Raw genomic sequence first — 21,223 nt, forward strand, 5'->3', positions numbered from 1 at the left:
ATTCTGGGTAGTTGTGTCAGAACAAATTAAATTGCAGGACACACAACTGGTATCCACATAGAATTGGAGAACTGCTTGGTATGGAAAACCCACACATTTGGTATCAGAACATTCTGAATAAAGAAAATGTTTTTCTTTTTGGTGTCAGAACATTTTGAACAAAGAAAAGGTTCTCCTTTACCCATAAATCTACCATTCAACTTAAAAACTAGAAATCACAAAAAATGTCACCAGTGTATTTCTTCTTTGTGAATTTCCCTGACCCCAATGCCCACAGGTAAGTACTAACCTAAATTTTGTGTTTGTCATCCCCTTAGCTTTTTAAAAAACAATAGTTCTGTCACAAATGTAGGTATCTATATGTAAAATATTGTTTAGTTTTTGATTTTTAGCAGTATAGATGTACTAGAATTGTATAATACTTGCTAATAAAGTCTTTCTTGATGTGGGCAATGATTACATATGTATATTTTATGAAAATTCATCAACTACACACTTATGATAGATTCTTTTGCATATGTATATTCTATTTCAATAAAAGGTTTAAACAAAAATTTTGCTACACTATAGTTTGCCTTTTCACAATTGTATTTGTAAGATTCATTGATGTTTTTGTGAGTAGTTGCAACTCATTCATCTTTATGTGACTAGACAGTAATTCATTTACCATTTTCCTATCTATTGACATTAAATTGTTTCCAATTTTTTGGTTATTAAGAACAATACTGCTATGAACATTCTTGTACATGTCTCCTAGTGCATGTTCTGAGTTTCTCTAGAAGTATAACTCAGAATTCCTGGGTGATAAAGTATGCATAGCTTCAACTTTACAATGTAATGCTGAATTGTCTTCCAACATGATTGTATCAATTTACACTCCCATAAATAATAATTCCTGCTGCTCTATATTTTCACTAATAGTGGATATAATCAGATTTTTTAATGTTTAACAATCTAGTGGGTATAAAATGATATCTCAATATGGTGTTAATATGCAGGTTCTTGATCCCTAATGAAGTTGGGAACATTTTCTTATGTGTGATATGCAGAATTATAACACAGCCCCCATGATCTCCTCCCCCCCACCCCCACCTTACTCCCATGATTATGTTAACATTACAAGACAAAAGGGATTTTGCAGATGTACTTACGGTTACTAATCAGTTGACCTTAAGATAGGAAAATCACTGTGGGTGGGCCTGAGCTAATCACATGATTACTTTAAAAGCAAAGAGTTTTCTCTGACTGGTTGCAGAAGTCAGAGAGATTTAAAGTGTGAGAGGACTTTGACATTAAAGAGGTTCTCCACTGCTGAATTGGAGGGGGCATGAGCAAAGGACTTGTCACACATACCACACTCGAGGACTAAGAGAGACCCCTGGCCAACAGCTAGCAAGAAAATGGGGACTTCATTCACCAGTAAAGAAGGATAGATCATTCTGCAAGGAAATGGATTCTGCCAATGACAGGAATGAGCTTGAAAGAGAACCCCAAACTCCAGATGAGAATGCAGTTGAGCTACACCTTGATTTCAGGGTAGTGAGACCCTGAGCAGAGAACCCATTCATATCATCCCATATTTCTAGCATATAAAACTGTGAGATAATAGATGTGTGTTGTTTCAAGCTACCAAATTTGTGATAATTTGTTATAGAGCAATAGAAAAGTAATATAATATGCTTATTGACCACTCAGTCTCCTCATCTTTCACAATGTCTGTTCACATGTATTGCTTATTTTTCTATTGGGTTGTCTTTTTCTTACTCATATGTGGGAGATCTTTATATATTCTAGATATTAATCCTTTGTCAGTTACTTGCATTACAAAGAAATCTACTAGTTTGTAGCTTGCCCTTCTATTTTATGAAGAGTCCCTCTCTATGATAAACATTTTTAAATTTTTAATGTTGAATTTATCAATGTTTTACATGCAAATATCAATTTTTTGCCATATTTAAGAAAACCTTTAACACAACATTGTAAATCAACTATACCCCAATAAAAAATAAAAATTTTTTTTAAAAAAGCAAAGAAATCCTTCCCTAGTCTGGAGTCATAAAGATATTCTTATATTTCCTATCAAAGTTTTGTTTTTCATAGTTTGTCTTCAATGATTTTTGCTTATGATTTAAGGTAGAAATCCAATTTCATTTCCTAATCCCCAGAGGGATAATAATACAGTGATTTTAAACATCCAAACATGATGTATATTGATTACCTCATTCACTCTCTAAAGACTGCACTGTCACAAATTTAATGTCCACAGGTATGGGTCTAATTTTGTGCTATTCTGTTGCACTGTTCAATTGAACTATTCTGCCAATACCATACTGTCTCAATTACTGTATCTTTAAATAAGTCTTCATATCTGGTATGGCAAGTCTTCCCTTATTATTTTCAGAACTGTTTTGGCTATTCTTGTCTCTTTGTTCTTGCTCTTGACTCCACATATAATTATAAATTTTTCAAAACACCGCATTATGATTTAAATTGGAACTACACTAAATTCATCAGCCTCTTGGGGTAAAAAATGACATCTTTTCAATATTGACTCTTACTATCCAAGTGTATGGTTCTCTCTATGCATTGATTTAGGTCTTCTTTAAGATCTTTTTTAAAAATGTTTATAATTTCCTCCAGAAAAATCATATTAATCATTTAAGATATCTTTCTCCTATGGTTTTATAGCTATTATAATTATAGGTTCATAATCCCATGACATCCTAAATGCATTGAAAACTCTAGTTTATTAGCTAATTTCTAGCAAAAACAATTGAAATAAGTCCACCTGGTGAATTAATTTATCCCACTTCAAATGAATATTCACACACCGATCTATAGAAATACTGATGTGATGCAACAGACCTTGATGGAAATTTCATAATACTACATATGCATATAATACATTGTATATTCACCTTTCTAAATCCAAAGAATTCCAAATACTGAAACTCATCTAGCTTAAAGCGTTTCAAACACAGGGTCATAAATATGATGAAGTATCTTTCCAAAATTTTTTCTGGTTTTACTTCTGTAGAAATGCAACTGATTTTTATATTGATCCTTTTATCAGCTCCCTTGCCAACTGTTAAAATGAGTCTGTGTAAATTCTTGTATTTATATAAACCAGGGGTCAGAAAACTTTTTCTGTAAAGGTACAAATAGTAAATATTTTAGGCTTTGCAGACCATACTGTCTGCTGCATCTACTCAATTCTCCTGCTATAGCAGAAAAGCAGTTATAGATAATAAACAATGAGCATACTGTGTTCCAACAAAACTTTATAGACATTGAAATTTTAATTTCATATAATTTTCAAGTCATGAAATATTACTATTCTTTTGATTTTTTTCCAACCGTTGAAAATGTAAGAATCATTCTTAGCTTGAAGGTTGTACAAAAACAAGTGGTGGGCTGGCTTTGGCCTATGGGCCATAATTTGCCAACCCCTGATATAAATAAATACCTTAACATCTTCAAAGTGTTTCTTCCTTTCCAGTCCTAGAGTTTTTAATTTTTCTGCACAGGCTTTCTGTTCAATGTTGAACAGTGGCAGTGATAGTGTGTACATTATGTCTTGTTCCCGATCTTAAAAGAAAAGCTTCCACTGTTAACACATTGAGAATTACTTTTGTTATAGGTTTTCTTCTACACTTAGCTTAAGAGGTATTGGTTTTTACTTTTAAATCATGAATAGTTGTTCAATTTTAGCAACTGCTCTTTCTGAATTTATTATATGATTTTTCTCCTTAAAACTAACCATATGATTGTGGCAGAGACTACTTGTTGTTTGACCACCAAAATCTAACAGAATTACCATTTGACATGGCTACTGAGCTACAAGAACATTTCTCAATGTCTCTTGCAATTAGGTATGGCTATGTGACTAAGGTCTCACCAACAGAACATGAGCAGAAGAGACAGATATAAGGCCACTTTTCAGCTTAGGCATAAATAGTGAGCATGCTTCAGTATTTGTGGCTCACGGGCTCTAGAGCAGAGGCTCAGCAGTTGTGGCGCACGGGCTTAGCTGCTCCGCGGCATGTGGGATCTTCCCGGACCAGGGCTCGAACCTGTGTCCCCTGCATTGGCAGGCGGATTCCTAACCACTGTGCCACCAGGGAAGCCTTATACACAATTTTTAATCCTTACTCTTAGGAATAATAAATGTTCTTCACTCAATTATTCAGACAGTTTTCCAAACTACTTTTAACTTTCGCATTCCTACCAGAAATAAGAGTTCTAGTTGATCCACATCCTTACAGGCAAGATATTATCAGTCTAATTATAGCCCCTCTAGTAAATATAAAGTGGTATCTCACTGTAGTTTTAATTTATGTTTCCCTGATAACCAAAGATATTGAGGATATTTTCAAGTGCTTATTGGCTATTGATATATTTTCTTTTGTGAAGTATCTGTTCAAAGTTTTTGCCCACTTTTTAAAAACTGGGTTGTCTTATTGAGTTCTAAGAGAATGCTATACTGCAATTATTTTCTCCCATTCTGCCTTGCCTTTTTACTTTTTTTTTTTTTAAACAATGATCAGACATTGAGGATTCTTTTTTTAATTAATTTATTTATTTTTGGCTGTGTTGGGTCTTCGCTTCTGTCCGAGGGCTTTCTCTAGTTGTGGCAAGTGGGGGCCACTCTTCATCGCAGTGCGCGGGCCTCTCACTATCGCGGCCTCTCTTGTTGCGGAGCACAGGCTCCAGACGCGCAGGCTCAGTAGTTGTGGCTCACGGGCCTAGTTGCTCCGCGGCATGTGGGATCTTCCCAGACCAGGGCTTGAACACGTGTCCCCTGCATTAGCAGGCAGATTCTCAACCACTGCGCCACCAGGGAAGCCCCGCCTTTTTACTTTCTTATTGTTGTCTTTCAAATGGCAACTTCTTTCATTTTGATGTTCAATTTTTTTTTTTTTTTGCTTCGAACTTTCTGTGTACTATCAAAGAAATCTTTGCCTACCCTATGACTGCAAAAATGTTTTCTATTTTCTTCTAGAAGTTCTATAATTTGGGCCTTTTAATTTAGGCCTGTGATCCATTCAGAGTTAGTTTTTTGTGTAAACTGTGATATAAGGGTCAAGATTCGTATTTTCCTGTATGGATAACTCTTTGTTCCAACATCATTTCTTGAAAAGAATTTAATTTCCCCATTGACCTGTGTGACAACCTTGTGTGTGTAGATGTATATTTGTTCCACTGATCCTATTACCTAATATTTTAATACCACACTGTCTTATTTTTGTTGCCTGAAAATAAGTGTTGAAATCCAGGAGTGTAAGTGCTCCACCCTTGTTCTTTATTTTATTTTATTTTTTTAATAAATTTATTTATTTATTTTTGGCTGTGTTGGGTCTTCGTTGCTGCGTGAGGGCTTTTCTCTGGTTGCAGCGAGAGGGGGCTACTCTTCGTTGCGGTGTGCGGGCCTCTCACTGTGGTGGTCTCTCTTGTTGTGGAGCACGGGCTCTAGGCACACGGGCTTCAATAGTTGTGGCTCACAGGCTCTAGAGCTCAGGCTCAGTAGTTGCGGCGCACCCGCTTGGTTCCTCCGCGGCATGGGGGATCTTCCCGGACTAGGGCTCGAACCTGTGTCCCCTGCACCGGCAGGCGGATTCCTAACCACTGCGCCACCAGGGAAGCCCCACCCTTGTTCTTTTTTTTTTTTTTTTAAACATCTTTATTGGAGTGTAATTGCTTTACAATGCTTTCGTATAAATACATCCCCATATCCCCTCCCTCTTGGGTCTCCCTCCCACCCTCCCTATCCCACTCCTCTAGGTGGTCACAAAGCACGGAGCTGATCTCCCTGTGCTATGTGGCTGCTTCCCACTAGCTATTGCTTTAGCTATTCCACGTAAGTTTTGGCTCTTCCATAAACATTTTATAATCAGCTAGTCAATTTTAACCAAAGGGATTCAACTGATTAGAATTACATTCACTCTACCAATATATTTGGGGAGAACAGACGTTGTAATAATATTTTCTAGACATATCTATGACCAATGTTTATTTTTGTATATATTTTGGTCTTTTTAAATACTTATAAGTTTTCAGCGTAGAGATCTTGTACAGCTTCTGTAAAGTTATTCCTAAATATTTTATGTTTTCGATGCTATTACAAATGGAATTTTTACTTCATTTTTTGAATTTTGCTGCTAGTATATAAAACAGAAAACTGATTTTTAAAAAATATATCCTTATGTCCAACAATCTTGCTAAATTCCATTATTAGTTCTAATAGTTGTTTTGTAAATTCCAGGTTATTTACATAATTATGTCATCTGCAAACAGAAAAATTTAATTCTTGCTTTGTATTGATTATGCCTTTTACTTTTTATTCTTCTCCCCCTCCAACAATGCACTTTTTTACCTGCTAAATCTTTAAAAGTAATTCGAAAGTGACATTCATGCCAGAAAATTCAAATAACCACAACCAATGATTTTCTTAAAAAGATAGCTGGCCAAAAAATTCTTGAAAAAAAACCCCCGATTTTGTTAGATGAAGAAAAGTACATTTATCCTAAGATAAAAGGACAAACCTTAGTCACAAATTATATAATTATAAAACTTAATAAAATGATCACATATATACCATTAAATTAAAAATCTAGGACTATATATAATATCAGCACTGGTATCACTAGCATCAAAGCTAGAATTATGAGAAAATTAATACTGCATGGATCCTTCTGACCTCTCATTATTTTCTCCTGTTTAACACTAAGTCACTTTTTACTGAGCAGTGAATGTATATGCACCAGGATCTTCTAATCCTCACCAGACTCTCCAGTAAGTAACTAATTATATCTCCATTTTATATGTGAAGAAATTAAGAATTGGAGAGACTGAACTAATCTAACAAAGGTCAGTCGGGTTAAGTGGCAGGGTGAGGATAAGAACTAAGTTTGACCCCACAACCTGTAGTAATCTTAATTACAGTGTTACCTAAACCTCTTCATCACTGGCCCACATAACGCCGTACTCTAGCCACATTAATCTAAAACAAACAACAGTAATATCAGTGCTTTTTTTTCCCCCAAAACTCTACCATAATACTTTGCCTTGTTCCGAAAGGAACTTAATGCCACTGATATTTTATTAAGTAAGCAGTGTCAAAAGTAATAAAATACACTTACTGGTTTCGGCATTTTCCTTCTCTTTTTGTCACCCTCTTTAAAAATTCTTCACTTTTATGAATTCTGTTGTTCTTCTGTTAAAGAAAAGAAAGCATAATTGATCTATTATCTTTTTATATAGTAATGTTTTTGCTTAACAATATAATTTGTATAGATTAAATAAAACTTTAACATTTTAAAATGTTACAATTAACATGGAGCTCTCATTTTATTCTAATTTTCAATGTCTTCTATTATTTCACATTCTTTAAAAATACTTATATCTGTGATTTAAAACAGCACACATCTCAAATAACATAGTATAAAGCATCTCAATCATCAACTAAAAGTTTTAATTTAATTACAGACAACACATAGCAAAGAAAAGATTACTAAGGGCCAAATGCTTTCTCTTTCTGAGTCAAGTCCGCCCCTATACCCAGACTGGTAGAAAAGAGGGACGGCAAAGAAGAGAACAGATAGATTCAGATTCTAAAGAAATGAATTCAGGAACACTTCTCAACCTTTCTTCTGTACTGCCAAAGACAAAAAAGGAAATACTGATTAATGTAAACTACAAAAAGATAACTTTTTAAAGAAAATTATTTTTCCTCCTTGAGAGTTTAAAAGTCCAAGTAGAGACAAATAACATAAGAGTAACTTTTTCACCTAAGGTGGATAAAACAGCCATAGTCTGCACACTAGTAATCTGCATGCTACTCATCAGCAAGCTAATGGCCTTCACGGAAATACAGAATTGTCCTGAAGACCAATGTTAAATTATACCTTCTCCCGCTCAGGCAAAAGAAGTAAATCTTAATCCAGGAAAAACAATGGGCTATTTTAGGGTAAATGTTCTCACAAACATCTAACAAAATTGGATTTTCCCCCTACAAACCTACCAAAAGATGTAACATTTTTAACCATTTAGTTGTCCAGAAAAAAATGATTATCATTCCAATTTGAAAACCTATAGTAAGAAATATATTAATCACCTGAAAATCAGCTTATATAAGTAATATCTTTGCCAAGAAATTTTATTCATTATACTATCAACTAAATTAATATAGAGTTAATTTTGTATTTTAAAAATATATTATCAATTGCTTTTTAAGATACTATTATTAATAAAACTGAAAATTCTCCAAATTGAAATAAAAACAAAGGATCAAAGTAAGGTCATTTCTCTAAATTTTAGCCAATCACATGTCAATGAACCTCTCCCCATACAGGGAACTTCATCAAGAGAAATTTCTTATCTAATACAATGGGCTATGAAATTCAGTTAGAAGTATTAAATTCCTCATTTCCTAACTCTTAGCTAGGAAACGATAGATAAATATTCCCTACTTACAATCACCTACCTTCATGAACCTAACTGTACTTCAGTCCTGTCTTCCACTTCTAAATCCTCTTTTCATCCCTACTATCAAACTCATCTTAAAACAGCCTCAAAAACCAACCTTTTACATCATTTATAAACTAGTAACTCCCAAATCTGTATCTCCAGACTTGCTTGGCTAACTTGGCTTGCTCAATATCTAAATGATACCTCAAATACAACATGGCTAAAACATGGCTTAAATCCCTACACCCCACAGTCAAATCTGCTTTTTCCACAAGTCTTGGTGACATATTTCTATAAAGTTATTCATGGTATTCTCTCATGATTTTTTTTATATCTCTACTACATCTACAGTTATGATCCCCTTTCCATTCCTAATACTGTTAATTTTTGTCTTCGCTTTCGCTTGATTAATCTTGCCAGAAGTTTGCTTCATTTATTGGTCTAAAAACCAGCTTTCAGTTTTGTTGATCTTCTGGTTTCTTTTATTTTTCTGTTTTGTTAATTTCTGTCCTTTTTTTCTCATCATTTTTCTTCTCATTAATTGGCTTTTACTCTGAGGCTCATATTCTAATCCCTGAAATTGAAAGTTTACCTAAGTAATTTCCAATCTTTTTTTCTAATAACATGCATTAAGGTCACAAACTAAATATGTCCCACCATAAGGCAATTCCAAACATAAAATGATCTCCCTATTTTGCCAGTGAGACTATTTTAAAGTAATTATCATCTGATTATGTAAAGTAATCTAAATTCCTCACACACCAGACATGAGCATCTATATCAAACTTCTGAATCACAGTAAGTTTTCCAGATTACATAAAGTACTTTTTGAATCTATCACTAAAATTAAAATTTTTATCCCAAGCCACAATTACCCATTTACAGAAAACATTAGTAGGACGTTATTTTTTCCTATTTGTATTGTTGGAATATATTTTAATATCCACAGTACAACTAGATGTGTTATTTTTAAGTGACTTTTAAAACCAGATCTCCTCTAGACTTCTTAGCCTCTTTTTTTTTTTAAAAGCAACTTCAATTTTATTTATTTATTTATTTTTAAATTTTATTTTTTGGCTGTGTTCGGTCTTCATTGCTGCATGTGGGCCCTCTCTACTTGTGGCAAGCGAGGGCTACCCCTCGCTGCAGTGCGCGGGCTTCGTACTGTGGCGGCCCCTCCCACTGCAGAGCATGGGCTCCAGGCATGCGGGCCTCAGCAGTTGCGGCTCGCAGGCTCAGCAGTTGTGGCTCGCGGGCCCCAGAGCGCAGGCTCAGCAGTTGTGGCACACGGGCTTAGTTGCTCCGCGGCATGTGGGACCTTCCCCGACCAGGGCTCGAACCCACGTCCCCTGCACTGGCAGGCGGATTCCTAACCACTGCGCCACCAGGGAAGTCCCCTTAGCCTCTTTTTTACATTTAAATCACTTATCAGATGAGCTCCATGAGCTTTCCAAACTGACATGTAGTAAAGGCATTTCAGGTCAATGTGCCTTTCTTAAACAGTACTTCCATGCTCAAGAGAAAGAGAACATCTTGCAATGAGACAGTTCCTATGAAACAAATATACATCTCCTTTTGGAGGGAATAATTTTGGGGAAAAATACCTTATATTTAAAACTCCACTATTTTTCTAAGTATCACTTTAGTGGCTTCCCACATAGGTTTTTATATATAGTTTTTTCATTATTGTTTAGCTCTAGGTGTTTCAGTTTCCAATTATGATTTCTACTCACTACTAATAAGTTTTAAATTTTCAAATAGAATGATCAGAGGCCTGGGGGCAGAGTACTGTCTTTTTATTATTTATTTCTAAGTTTACTATATACTCTAGTCAAAGAATTCATTAAGATTTCCTTTATGTTTAGTGCTTGGTCAGTTCCATTTCTTTTTTGATTGTTCCAGCTATAAATGAAAATAATGTATGTTTTGCATCTGATAAGTTAGACCAAGCCAGAGTAAGTATTTAATGTTTTGTTTATAGTCTCTCTACTCTCAGTTTAGTCTAGTTAATCAAATTGAGAAAAAATGTATTGAATTTTCCCAACTCAGATTGTGGATGTTAATTTCTTATAAATTGCCAGTTCTTAATTTATATGCTTTTAGGCTATGTTATTGAGTAAAGGTTTAGAATTATTATATCTTTCTAATGAATATTTCCTTTTTTCATTAAGTAATAATTTAATTGCATATAGAATTCTAAATTGTTATTCCTTCAGCATTTGGAAGATATTAGTTTTCTTCTGCCATCTGTTACTGATGAGGAGAAGTCTGCTGGCAATTTAACTCATTTCTCTGAGGTAATATGCCTTTTCTCTCTGCTTTCCTTTAAGATTTTGTGTGTGTGTATGTGTGTGTGTGTTCTTCAGATTTCCTTTTATTTATCTTGTTCAAGATTTGGTAAGCTTCCTTATTCTGAAGACTCATGCTTTTCTTAAATTCTGGAAAATTATTAGCCATTGTCTCTCCCATTCAGCAATTCTTATTGCTGAATGGTGTTCTTAATGTTTTACCTGTCCACTAGTTTAAATTTTCAGTGATTATATATTTTAATTTCTAGAAATTCACTTTTGGTCTTTTAAAAAAAATTTTAATGCTGTACTACTTTATAATTTGTATTGAATCCTCCTTTTACTCCTATAATATTTTATAATTTGTATTGAATCCTCATTTTACCCCTATAATGTTTATTTTATGTCACTATAAAATTTTCTATTTCCAGTTCATTATGACTTGTTTCTTTATGGAGTTTGTAATTTTGGACAGAAAGCTCATGTCCCTAACCCACTCCCCGCCCAGTATGGGATTCCTGCAAGCCCTGAGCTGTGTGTGTCTCCCTATAGAGGTATTTCAGGTTTGCTCCTACCAGCATACAGTACCAGGAATTTTAATTGTCCGAGATCAATTTTTACATTACCTTCTTGATTTAGCATTCCATTACCATATCAGGCCCCATGGCCACACCCTAGAGAAGTTAGCAGATACTCAAGAGAGCTTGCTCATGTACTGATCATTCTTGTTTGCTAAGCCATTTGGCTGCTCTGCCCTTCCTGTGCCATCTCTCACTGGTAAGGAAGAACAAAGGGAAAATGTGAACACTAACTGGATGCCAGACTATAAACTAAGTTACAGCACTCAAATTACAGAAAGAGTACTCATCAAACATAGGACCAGCTAGGCAGGTAAATAAACATCACGTATGTCAGGTTTTGCAGAATTTCTTAAGTTTTGTATTACTCAAATACTGGAACTAAATAAAGGTAGAGTTTTTTCCTTTTCCTTTAAGAAATAATTTATCCCAGTTTTCTATATTAGAGTTACTTCAAGTTATACTCTATAGAAAATGACCTTTCAAGCAAAATAATCCATATTAAAGCTTTAGGTTTAATATGAGTGCTCTGGTGACATAAAAGTACAAATATATCACAGGCCAACATATACAAAACCAAGTTTATACACATTAAGCTTTTAAAATCTCCAACAAGCCTAAATGATCTATATGAACTGTTGGGAAGTGAGGGGCCTGACAAAAAGCCTTTGCAAATAAGGATACGGTTTACTTCTAAAAGAAGCTTCTAAAAATGTGTATTTTCAGACCAGTGTTCTCTCCTAAATATACCACAAATAAATAAATATAAAACAAAGTAATCTGTACCAAGATGTTCTCAGCAGTACAAAGATATTATAACAGCCAATGATTAAAATCAAAATCACAATTAATGTTGAAATTATGTGAAAACAAGGGGGACAAACTGTGTCAACATTTACATAAGGATAAGTGAAAAGGCAGAATACGTAGCCACCTATTATAACTAAGTAAAAGAACAGGTACCCTTACAAAGGATATTTGGATATACAGAACTGAGCACTTAATCAGGGTCTTATTTTTGTTAAGTTACTAATTTTAAAAAGCAGGTAAGAATTTTAAAAATATATTTCACTAAATTGTCTACATACCAGTTTATTCATAAGATATCATAACATACATAAGAATTCTACCTTAAATTTTTTAGACTGAAGCTGTGTATAAATGTAGTTAAAACCTAAGTTTTTAGCCAATTTAGTGATCATTAAAAAATATTTATATCACGATAATATTATTTAACCTCAATAGTACATTTCTAGTCCTCCTTTGATTGTATTAGCATATTTTTTTCCTTGAAAATGGCATCTGTTAGTAGTAGAATGGACAATTTAATAAAATGGCACATGAAAAGCCAAGGTACCTAGATATATGTCCTGAGTTTGTACCTCTAACTGGTTCATCTTGAAAACTGTGTTTCGGTGCCTTCTTTTCTTCTCTAAAAAAATGACACCATATAATCACCTAAACCACTGTATATCAAAGATGTATAATAAAAATCAACTCTTCTCCCCTCTACCCTCATAATAATTATTGAAACAACGTTTACTCCTTCCTCCCCACTCTTCCTAAATTTCTTAAAGTGGTCTTACCCTACCTCTTTTCCACACTGACTCCCACAGAACCAATGAAGCACAGTCATGGCAAGCAGTATTAAGAGATGCCACCAGCATATATATCTCCCATTTCCAGAAAACGTATGAATACGTACTCAAACACAGTGCCACATTTCTCAGACGAAACATTCACATAAAACATTCTCTTTGTCCTTTAACTCTGAGGGTGACCCTAAAACAGCCTCTTTTCTGCAGTACAATGGAAAAAACAGCCTCACACTTAACACCTTGAGTTCTGTTAGTCACTGACACAACAAGAGACTCTCCCCACCTGTCAGGTGGTAAAACAGGTGTTAAGTCTGTCCATACTGGGCCTACAGTGATGCTTCAATAATTTATACCAGGCTGCCTAATTTTACTCTTAAGAATTTCTTTTCCCCAAGCCTAACTGTACTTTTTTTTCTGTCTTTTGAGACACCTTCCCTGAACATAACTGTGGTCTCTCCGCAGTCCTCTGCCAGCTTACTGGGGGTTTGGGAAGCAGGGTAACAAAGAGAAGTATAAACTGAATTAATAAGGTAATTCTGGCAGTCAAATTAACACAATAATGGCATCCACAAAAAAAAGTTCTTAATCATTATTTTCCCCAACCTGGGCCCCTCTGGTAAAGCCTATGAACCCCTTCCTAGAAAAGTATTTTTAAATGCACAAAATAAAATACACAATATTACATTAAAAAAATCAATCATACTGAATTATAATATCAAAAATATAAAAAGCACAAATTTATGATACAGTAATATATATGCTTCTTTGTTAACCTTTAAATCACAATATCTACCAGTGTATCTAATAATTAAACTTTAAGTAATAATGGGTATTAAATGTCATTTTGAGATCTGCAATAACAGTTATGCATCATGAAAATATCTGCAATTTCTATTAGAAACAGTCTCTGCTACTGCTGCCCACATTCGCAATGGAAAACGTGTAAATAAAGATGCAACTTTTTTCACTATTCAAGTTCACAGACTCACAGGTTTAAAACCTCGAATATACAAAGAACTATGCTTATTAAATTTTTTAGCTCTGTTAAGTACTGAATTTAATAGCAATAATAATGTACTTTTACCTATATAATGCCATGTGACTCCACAAGTGAAGCAGAGGACAAGAACTTTTAGTTCCATTTTGCAAAAAAGAAATAAGGCCAAAAGCAAGGACAAGGGTAGTAAATGGAATTATCTGTAGAATGCTCACTCTTCAGCCACTTTACCTACATTATCTAATCTTCCTAATAACTGCCCTTCCTCCCTCTGCACAAGATAAGTATCACAATCCCTTGTTCTTCTAATTAAGGAAATTAAGATTCAGATAAGTCACTTGCCCAAAGTAATAAGGCTAGTCAACAAAGTCATAGGTCCTTCTAAATTCAAGTCCTGTGCTCTTTTGGCTACCCTATTCTGCCTTCCTCTGACATCATTTTAGACAAGCTCATCCCAATTACCAGAGCTTTTCAAGAAGTTAAAGCTCTACCCTCTGTTGTTTTCAGGTCAAAAAGACTACCTCTAAAGATTTGTTGTAAGTGCACATTAATACTGGTATAGTCACCTCTGTAAATTAACATCCTGTAAGGGTGGCATGCAGTTCTAAATAAGGTATTAAGTGCTTGCTTTTGTAGGAACTGACTTTTGTTCAAGGAAATAAAATATTCAACATTTTAAAGCAAAACACACGTTACTGGAAATGCAAAGCAAATTTCCAGCACTTAAAACAAATATAAGGCACAAAGCAAAGTTTTACACTGAATTTAAATTCTTTTCTAAATGAATTTGGTAAATTTAAAAGAAACACCATACCTGTATTGCTTCCTAGGAGGGTGGAAAAACAATACATTACCATTTGCAAAAATGAAGTTTAAATGCTAAGAGGTAAGAAAGCTAAATCCAGTCCAATTTCTTCATCTTACAGTTAAGGAAACATCAAAAATTCATAAAATAAATGCTTAAAAATGGAAAAACAAAGATAGGTTCATGTAAGTCACCTAGGTAGAAGGAAAGAAGAAAAGTCTCAAACTGACCTGAGGAATTCTCACAATTCTATATATGTTTTGAAACACTAGATATTACAGTAGCTTATTTTCAAAACAGAATAAAGTTAATATGTTTCTTAAATATCTTTAAAATTAGATAGTATTCGCTCATGCAGTCAATAAGGCTATATGGCAGCTCTATCATTAAGTTTCTAACTTTTGAGATATTCAATCCCCCTTTTGAGAAATTGGAATGGTGTCTGGCTCTCAGTAAGGCCTCAGATGTTTGTTGATTTTGTTGGTAAATTAAGTTCATATATAATACTCACTTGATTATTATCAAGGGTAATACTTTCCTCTCATCTTTTACATTGTAAAGTGAGCGAACTAGAAAGCAATAGGCTATAAGAGACAGCAACCATGAACGTGGGAGGAAAAAAAAAAAACTCCCAACGAGGTCTCCCAAATTCAGGCCTTTATCATCTCTAAGTCTCTTTCAATAATCTCATTTAATTTGACAATCAAATTAAATTTAAAGGCCACCTAATTTGACACATTTAATAATATCTATAAGTATCATGCTGCTTGATAATTAGATGTAAATAGTAAGCACTTTAGGTATACAGTCATCCCTTGGTATCCACAGGGGATTGGTTCCAGGACCCCTCTGCAGATACCAAAATCTAGGGATGCTCAAATCCCTTACACAAAATATATGTACATTTATATACATACATACATATATATAAATATAAAATATTATATTTGCATATAACCTACACACATTCTCTCATATACTTTAAATTATCTCTAGATTACTTACAATACCTAATACAATATAAATGCTATGTAAACAATAGTGAATACAATGTAAATGCTATGTAAATACTTGCCAGCATGTGGCAAATTCAAGTTTTACTTTTTGTAACTTTCTGGAATTTTTTTTCCAAATATTTTCAATCCAAGGTTGGCAGAACCCACAGATGTGGAGTGTCAACTGTATATACCAACTTTGCTTAATAACCAAACTAGGTTTTTATAGTTTCCTTAAGTCTAGAATCTAGAGACAGCTTACATATCAAGAGCGCTCATGATGTCTAACAAAGTTTAGTCCATCCCACACACTCAATAAAAGCCAAAGGGTAATTAGATTCAATTACCATGGCTGAGATTTCCTATGTCCCCATTCTCCCTTTTATTAATGGTCCCTCTATTATACTCGTACCCACAACATTCTGAGTACTAACAGGATTTTCAGTTACAAACAACTACTCTGGTTAATTTATCAAAAGGTTATTAGTTAATTTACAGAAACAACAAGAAGTTTTGGGTTTTTTTTAAAGTACAAAACAAGAAACACCCAGAATTCACATCACAGACTATGCTTACAGCACTGTTAACACTGAATATGAACTCCAGTTTATACACACAAAGAGCACTTAAGCAAAAACACTTTATGGTATACAAAATGGCACAAGTATATTCCCATTAGAGTGTGGCGTTCTCATTATCTTACTGAACAAATGCAAAGAATATCTGGCATATGATTATAAATGTCTGAATGTATGAATAATACCTTAAAGCAGGAGTCAGCAAACTTTTTCTGTAAAGGGCCAGGTTAAGTAAACTTTTTAGGTTTTGTGGCCCATACAGCCTCTGTTGCAACTACTCTGTTGTAGCACAACAGCAACCATAGATAATATGTAAACCAATGAGCCATCATGTGTTCACATAAAACTTTGTTTACAAAAAAGGTAGTAGGCTGAATGTGGCCTTCAAACCAGTTTGCTGACCTCTTCTCCAAATGGTTAACAGTAAAGAGAATATCATTTTCAAATAAATCAACTTTACTAGAACCCAAAAGTTTCTTATTTCAAATGTATGTAAATTATGTAGAAAAGCAGAAAAGGAACCAGTGTTACTAGAGCATCCAATTCATATGCATACCGTATTTACATATATAACTAGCCTCTATAAAATGTACTTTAGAATTCTTCTAAAAGGTAACTGATACTGCAATAGGAAAAAAATAACTTTGTGAATTTGCAAGAGTTTCTATACATACTGGTTATTCAAAGAAAAAAAAAAAAACCTATACAACTACTAACCTGAAAGAACCCCCGCCTTCCAGGAAGTTAAAGCTAGGATTCACCATTAAATGGAACAAAGAAATAAAGAACTGAATCATATGGACCATATTTCCTTTCCAAACAGTTCCCAGGTAAAAAGCTACATATATAATAGGGACATTTCACTACCCAAAATCATAAACCCTTTTTTAAAGGACACCACTTTTCAGTGTCAGTTATATACCATACCCTAGAATAAAAAAAAAAAAAAAGTGAATTCACCTTCAATCATTAATCAAGAAAATTTGCACATGTACATGAACACTTTTGAGATTACCAGAAATTCCATTTTTATTTCATTCAAATGATGAAAATCCAAGGAATACTAATTACTTAATGCTCAACACAGTAATAAACACCCTTTCAATGTTTGTTACAAAATAACCTTATTTTTAAAGACTTTAAAATTGCAAATAAGGGATATATATAAAGTATATGTTTACCCTTGCATAAATATTGGCATTTTCTATATACTACAAGGAATAGCTAATAGCAATTACCTCTGAAAAACAGAGACCGGGACTGGGAGAGGTGGGGGGGTGGGTTCTGGGAAGCTGGGGAGAACTTTTACTTTTTCCTTAACATCTTTCTGGGTTTTTTTAACTTTGTCATAAAATTTATTAATTTTATCGTCTTTAAAAATGGTTTAAAATATGTTCATTATAAATTAATATTGAAAAATATACCAGGAACTAATATGAACAGTAAAGGCAGGATTCTTCTGAAAGAGGCTAGATATTCAGGAACTCTCTGGGCTCAGACTGGCCATTTCTAACACGCAACAGGTGAGGATATACTTGCTGCATAAGTTAGGGGAGTTCCCTGAAGGGCTTTTAACACCATGAGGTTTAAAATAACCTTGTAAAGCTGGAGTCTACAGCAACCCAATCCAGTTCCACTGAATCCAGTACCCCAAGGATAATATCAGGGTCGTGAGAAGTGCCCACTAGCTCCTGGTCTGCAGGAGGTCCAAGCCATCCAAGAAAGGGTGACTTCCTCAACTTCCCAGATTCACAGCAATAGCACGATATGATATTAACTCTACCCTATCAAGTATGTTCACCAACATGGCTACCTTCACAATCTTAATAGAACACATTTTTCTAGGCTTTGGTCTTTGGGAAATATTGGTTAAAATTTGCCATTTTTAAATTGTACAAGTTGAACTGAATCAAGTTAAAAATGGAAGAAAAAACAAGACTCCCATCATCATTCAAGATTTCAGGCTCCATTGTATTAGACTATACACAGATTACATTAGAAGATTGAGAACTGAAATTAAGATAAAAGTACATAAAGACTTTCATTTCAACTGCCTGCCAAAGATAAAAATGAATAATAAAATCCAATTCTGCTCTTGGGAATAGTGAAGCAAAAAAAGAAGAAATAAGCCTTGTTCTCTCCCTGAGACTGAGAGTTAACAAAAGAGAGAAAGAACAGCAGAGTCTGTCATTTCTCACCGCCACAGAAAAAAGCATATCAGTTTCATCTCCAGTTAATACAAATGTCCAAAACAAAGGACAGACTAAACATACTTTCCCCACGCTGAAATTAATTACATTTAACTTCTGAGCCTCTCCTACATGCTCTGCCATGCTTGGGAATGAATACAGGAGTGAACAAAACAACGTATAATCCACTAGGGCAAGAATTTAACATTCCTAAATGCCACAAATTTTGTCTCATTTAAATAAAACTGTAAAGAATTCCAATGCATGTCTATTCATTCCTCACTAATAATGTATTGTTTATTAAATCCCATCATATATTTAAAAAAGTGGTTTAGCAAAAGAAACAAAGTCAGTGCAATCAACTTTACAGGATACCATTAACTTCAAAAGAAATGTCTTATTCAATACATTTTACCACATTTGAGGTAATTAGTCTCTGGAAGATAAAGCCCACTGGTTAAAGTAATGTAATACCGAAATTTTTTTTTTTAAATGCAATCTTGAATATTAGTCTCTCTTCTTAAATCCATCGATAATAATGTTGTTATGGCAAATGGATTAAGCCATGATTCATCCAGCAAAATGAACGGGGCAATTGTTCATTCAGAGCTCCGTCCGAAATATAAAAGAGTATTTAGTGTTCTAAAAAATGTATGCTCCATAAACAATAGATTGCAATGTCTATGTCCAAGTGCTCGTTTATCAAATAAACCCTTATTATCTTGGGTTTTTACATTTACATCATGCCCGTCTTAGTGCCACAGAACTCATTAAAATGTCTTCTACACAAATCTCAACTCTATTTTAAAATGTATCTTTGATGAAGTTGACTTTTAACCTATTTCCAGCCTCATTAATAACCACTCCTTAATGGTAAAGAACGCTAAATACATGTTGTGAATGGTTAAAGAACCATGCCACATGTGTATAAAAAGTGAAGTGCTCTATTTAAACTGCAATAATGCAGTGCCCCCCCCCCCCCGCTTTCAAAGTTAGCCCGGGAATTAAGTTTACAACCCTTTAAAGGAAGGGGGGACTGTAATGTACTCAACTTGTCTACTGGGGTCTAAGATACTCAACTGGGCTGCCTCAAAGGCCGAAGAAAGTTATGGGGCTCGGAGGCCGCCTTCAGCAGTAGAAGCAGCAGGTAGAGCCGGGGCCAGAACGGCGGCCCTCGCCGCGCGGGTGCGGGTGGCTGAGGGCGGTTCGCGCCCCAAACCCCGTAAGGCAACATCCCTTTGCCACCAGGGCGGAACACACGTTCTCTAGTAATTCAACACCCTTACTTTCAAACTGGAGACCGGGGAGAAGAAGTTGTAATAAATTCCTTCCCTACATGGCAAAACGTAATTTTTCCTAGGCTTAAATCTGTATTCTCAAACTGCCTAGAAGGGACGAGCCAGGCCGAGCCCGGGGCCGCAACCGAGCGACGGGAACCCGACCGAGCTCGAGGCGGAGGGGGTCCGGGGCGGACGCTGAAGGCGGACCCACGCCCGAAGGGAGGAGAAGCGCGCACCGGCGTGTTCAGGCCGCAGCCACGACTCGGGCAGAGCCTCGTGGCTCCCGCGGCCCCGGATGCGGCCTGGCCAGCCGGGCTGTTAGGGCAGCGACACCGCGGCCCTCGCGGCGCGGCCGCCGGGCAGCACTGGGCCCCGAAACTTCTCGCCGCCACCTCAGCGTCTCCGGCGAAGCCCGGGAACGGGAGTGGGGGAAGGTAGGGCGCCGGCGGCTTACCCCGAGAGCGGGCGGCTCCTTCCCGCCCTGAGTGTGGCCGGGGCGCTGCGCGGCGGCGCCGGATGTCGCGGCTGCGGCAGGGAGGGAGAGGCGGTGGAGGGAGCGATGGCTCGCGAGAGACGAGAGGCGCCGCCGCCACCGCAGACAGCTCCGCAATATGGCTGCCCGGCGGCTCCTCGCGGGAAAGGCGGGGCTGCCCCACGCCCCCCGCCTCCCCCTGCCGGCCGGCCGGCCTCGCGCCGCGTCCCGAGAAGCAACGCCGCAGTCGCCGCCGCCAGACCTCCCGCGCCCCGCCCCCGTCCCTCCCAGGCCCGCGGGCTCGCGGCCGCCCGCCGCGCGGGGCGTCGCCTGGGATCCCCGTCCCGGGCGGGGACGCGCGAGGGTCGGGCTGCGGCTCCGGAGCCCGGAGGGAAAGGGGGAGAGCGCGGGGGTGGGGGACTCCTTCCGGGCAGGACTGGGCTTGAGCTAAGCCCGACGCTCAGGGAAGAGGAGCCGCCCAACCCGGAGCTGGGAGTGGGCCCGCCGCCTCCCCTCGACGGGTGGAAACTTGAAACTCCTGCTGGTGCCGGAAAACTCACCGAGGGCGTTTCTATCGCCCCCAAGGAGGAATTCTTCCCCGAGGGAATCCAGAACCGAGTCGAGCGTGTTACTTGGCTGTTCAGCTTGAAAATCCTGGACCTGGAGAGAGAAAAAGACCTGCCTTAGAGGAATTTATGCATGCAGTAAAGAACTTTACATTATTTTCGCAGAATTTACCCAACTAGAAAAACTTGCTTTTTCAGGGGCAGTTTTTAAACCCCCACCGAAACCTCGATGGATATGGCCCCAATCGAGAATGCAGATTTTTATCCAGGCAAGGATATTTGATAAATTTTTATTATCTCTGGCATGCTTCGGCAGTTGGAAGAAGTCGGTTAAAAGGAAAATGTTGGAAGTGGGACCCCGAAGAGCAGCCAAACCTAAATTATCCTAGACTTTGTGAAAGTTACGCATTT

At 36.5% G+C, this 21,223-nt stretch overlaps 1 protein-coding gene across 1 annotated transcript in view; it reads right to left on the reverse strand.

Annotated features, from left to right (window-relative positions):
• The window catches only part of RDX (radixin), a 69,263-nt gene extending 48,797 nt beyond the window's left edge, over nucleotides 1-20,466 (reverse strand). The window contains exons 1-2 of the mRNA XM_061203911.1: nucleotides 20,229-20,466; nucleotides 7,140-7,213 (exon numbers count right to left, since the gene is read on the reverse strand). Of these exons, the coding sequence (XP_061059894.1) occupies nucleotides 7,140-7,151 (12 nt within the window). The 5' untranslated portion in view covers nucleotides 7,152-7,213; nucleotides 20,229-20,466. The remainder of the gene's footprint in view (nucleotides 1-7,139; nucleotides 7,214-20,228) is intronic.
• Between the last annotated feature and the right edge of the window lie 757 nt (nucleotides 20,467-21,223).

This window comes from Eubalaena glacialis, chromosome 10, assembly GCF_028564815.1.
Source record: "Eubalaena glacialis isolate mEubGla1 chromosome 10, mEubGla1.1.hap2.+ XY, whole genome shotgun sequence".
NCBI classification, from domain to species: Eukaryota; Metazoa; Chordata; class Mammalia; order Artiodactyla; family Balaenidae; genus Eubalaena; species Eubalaena glacialis.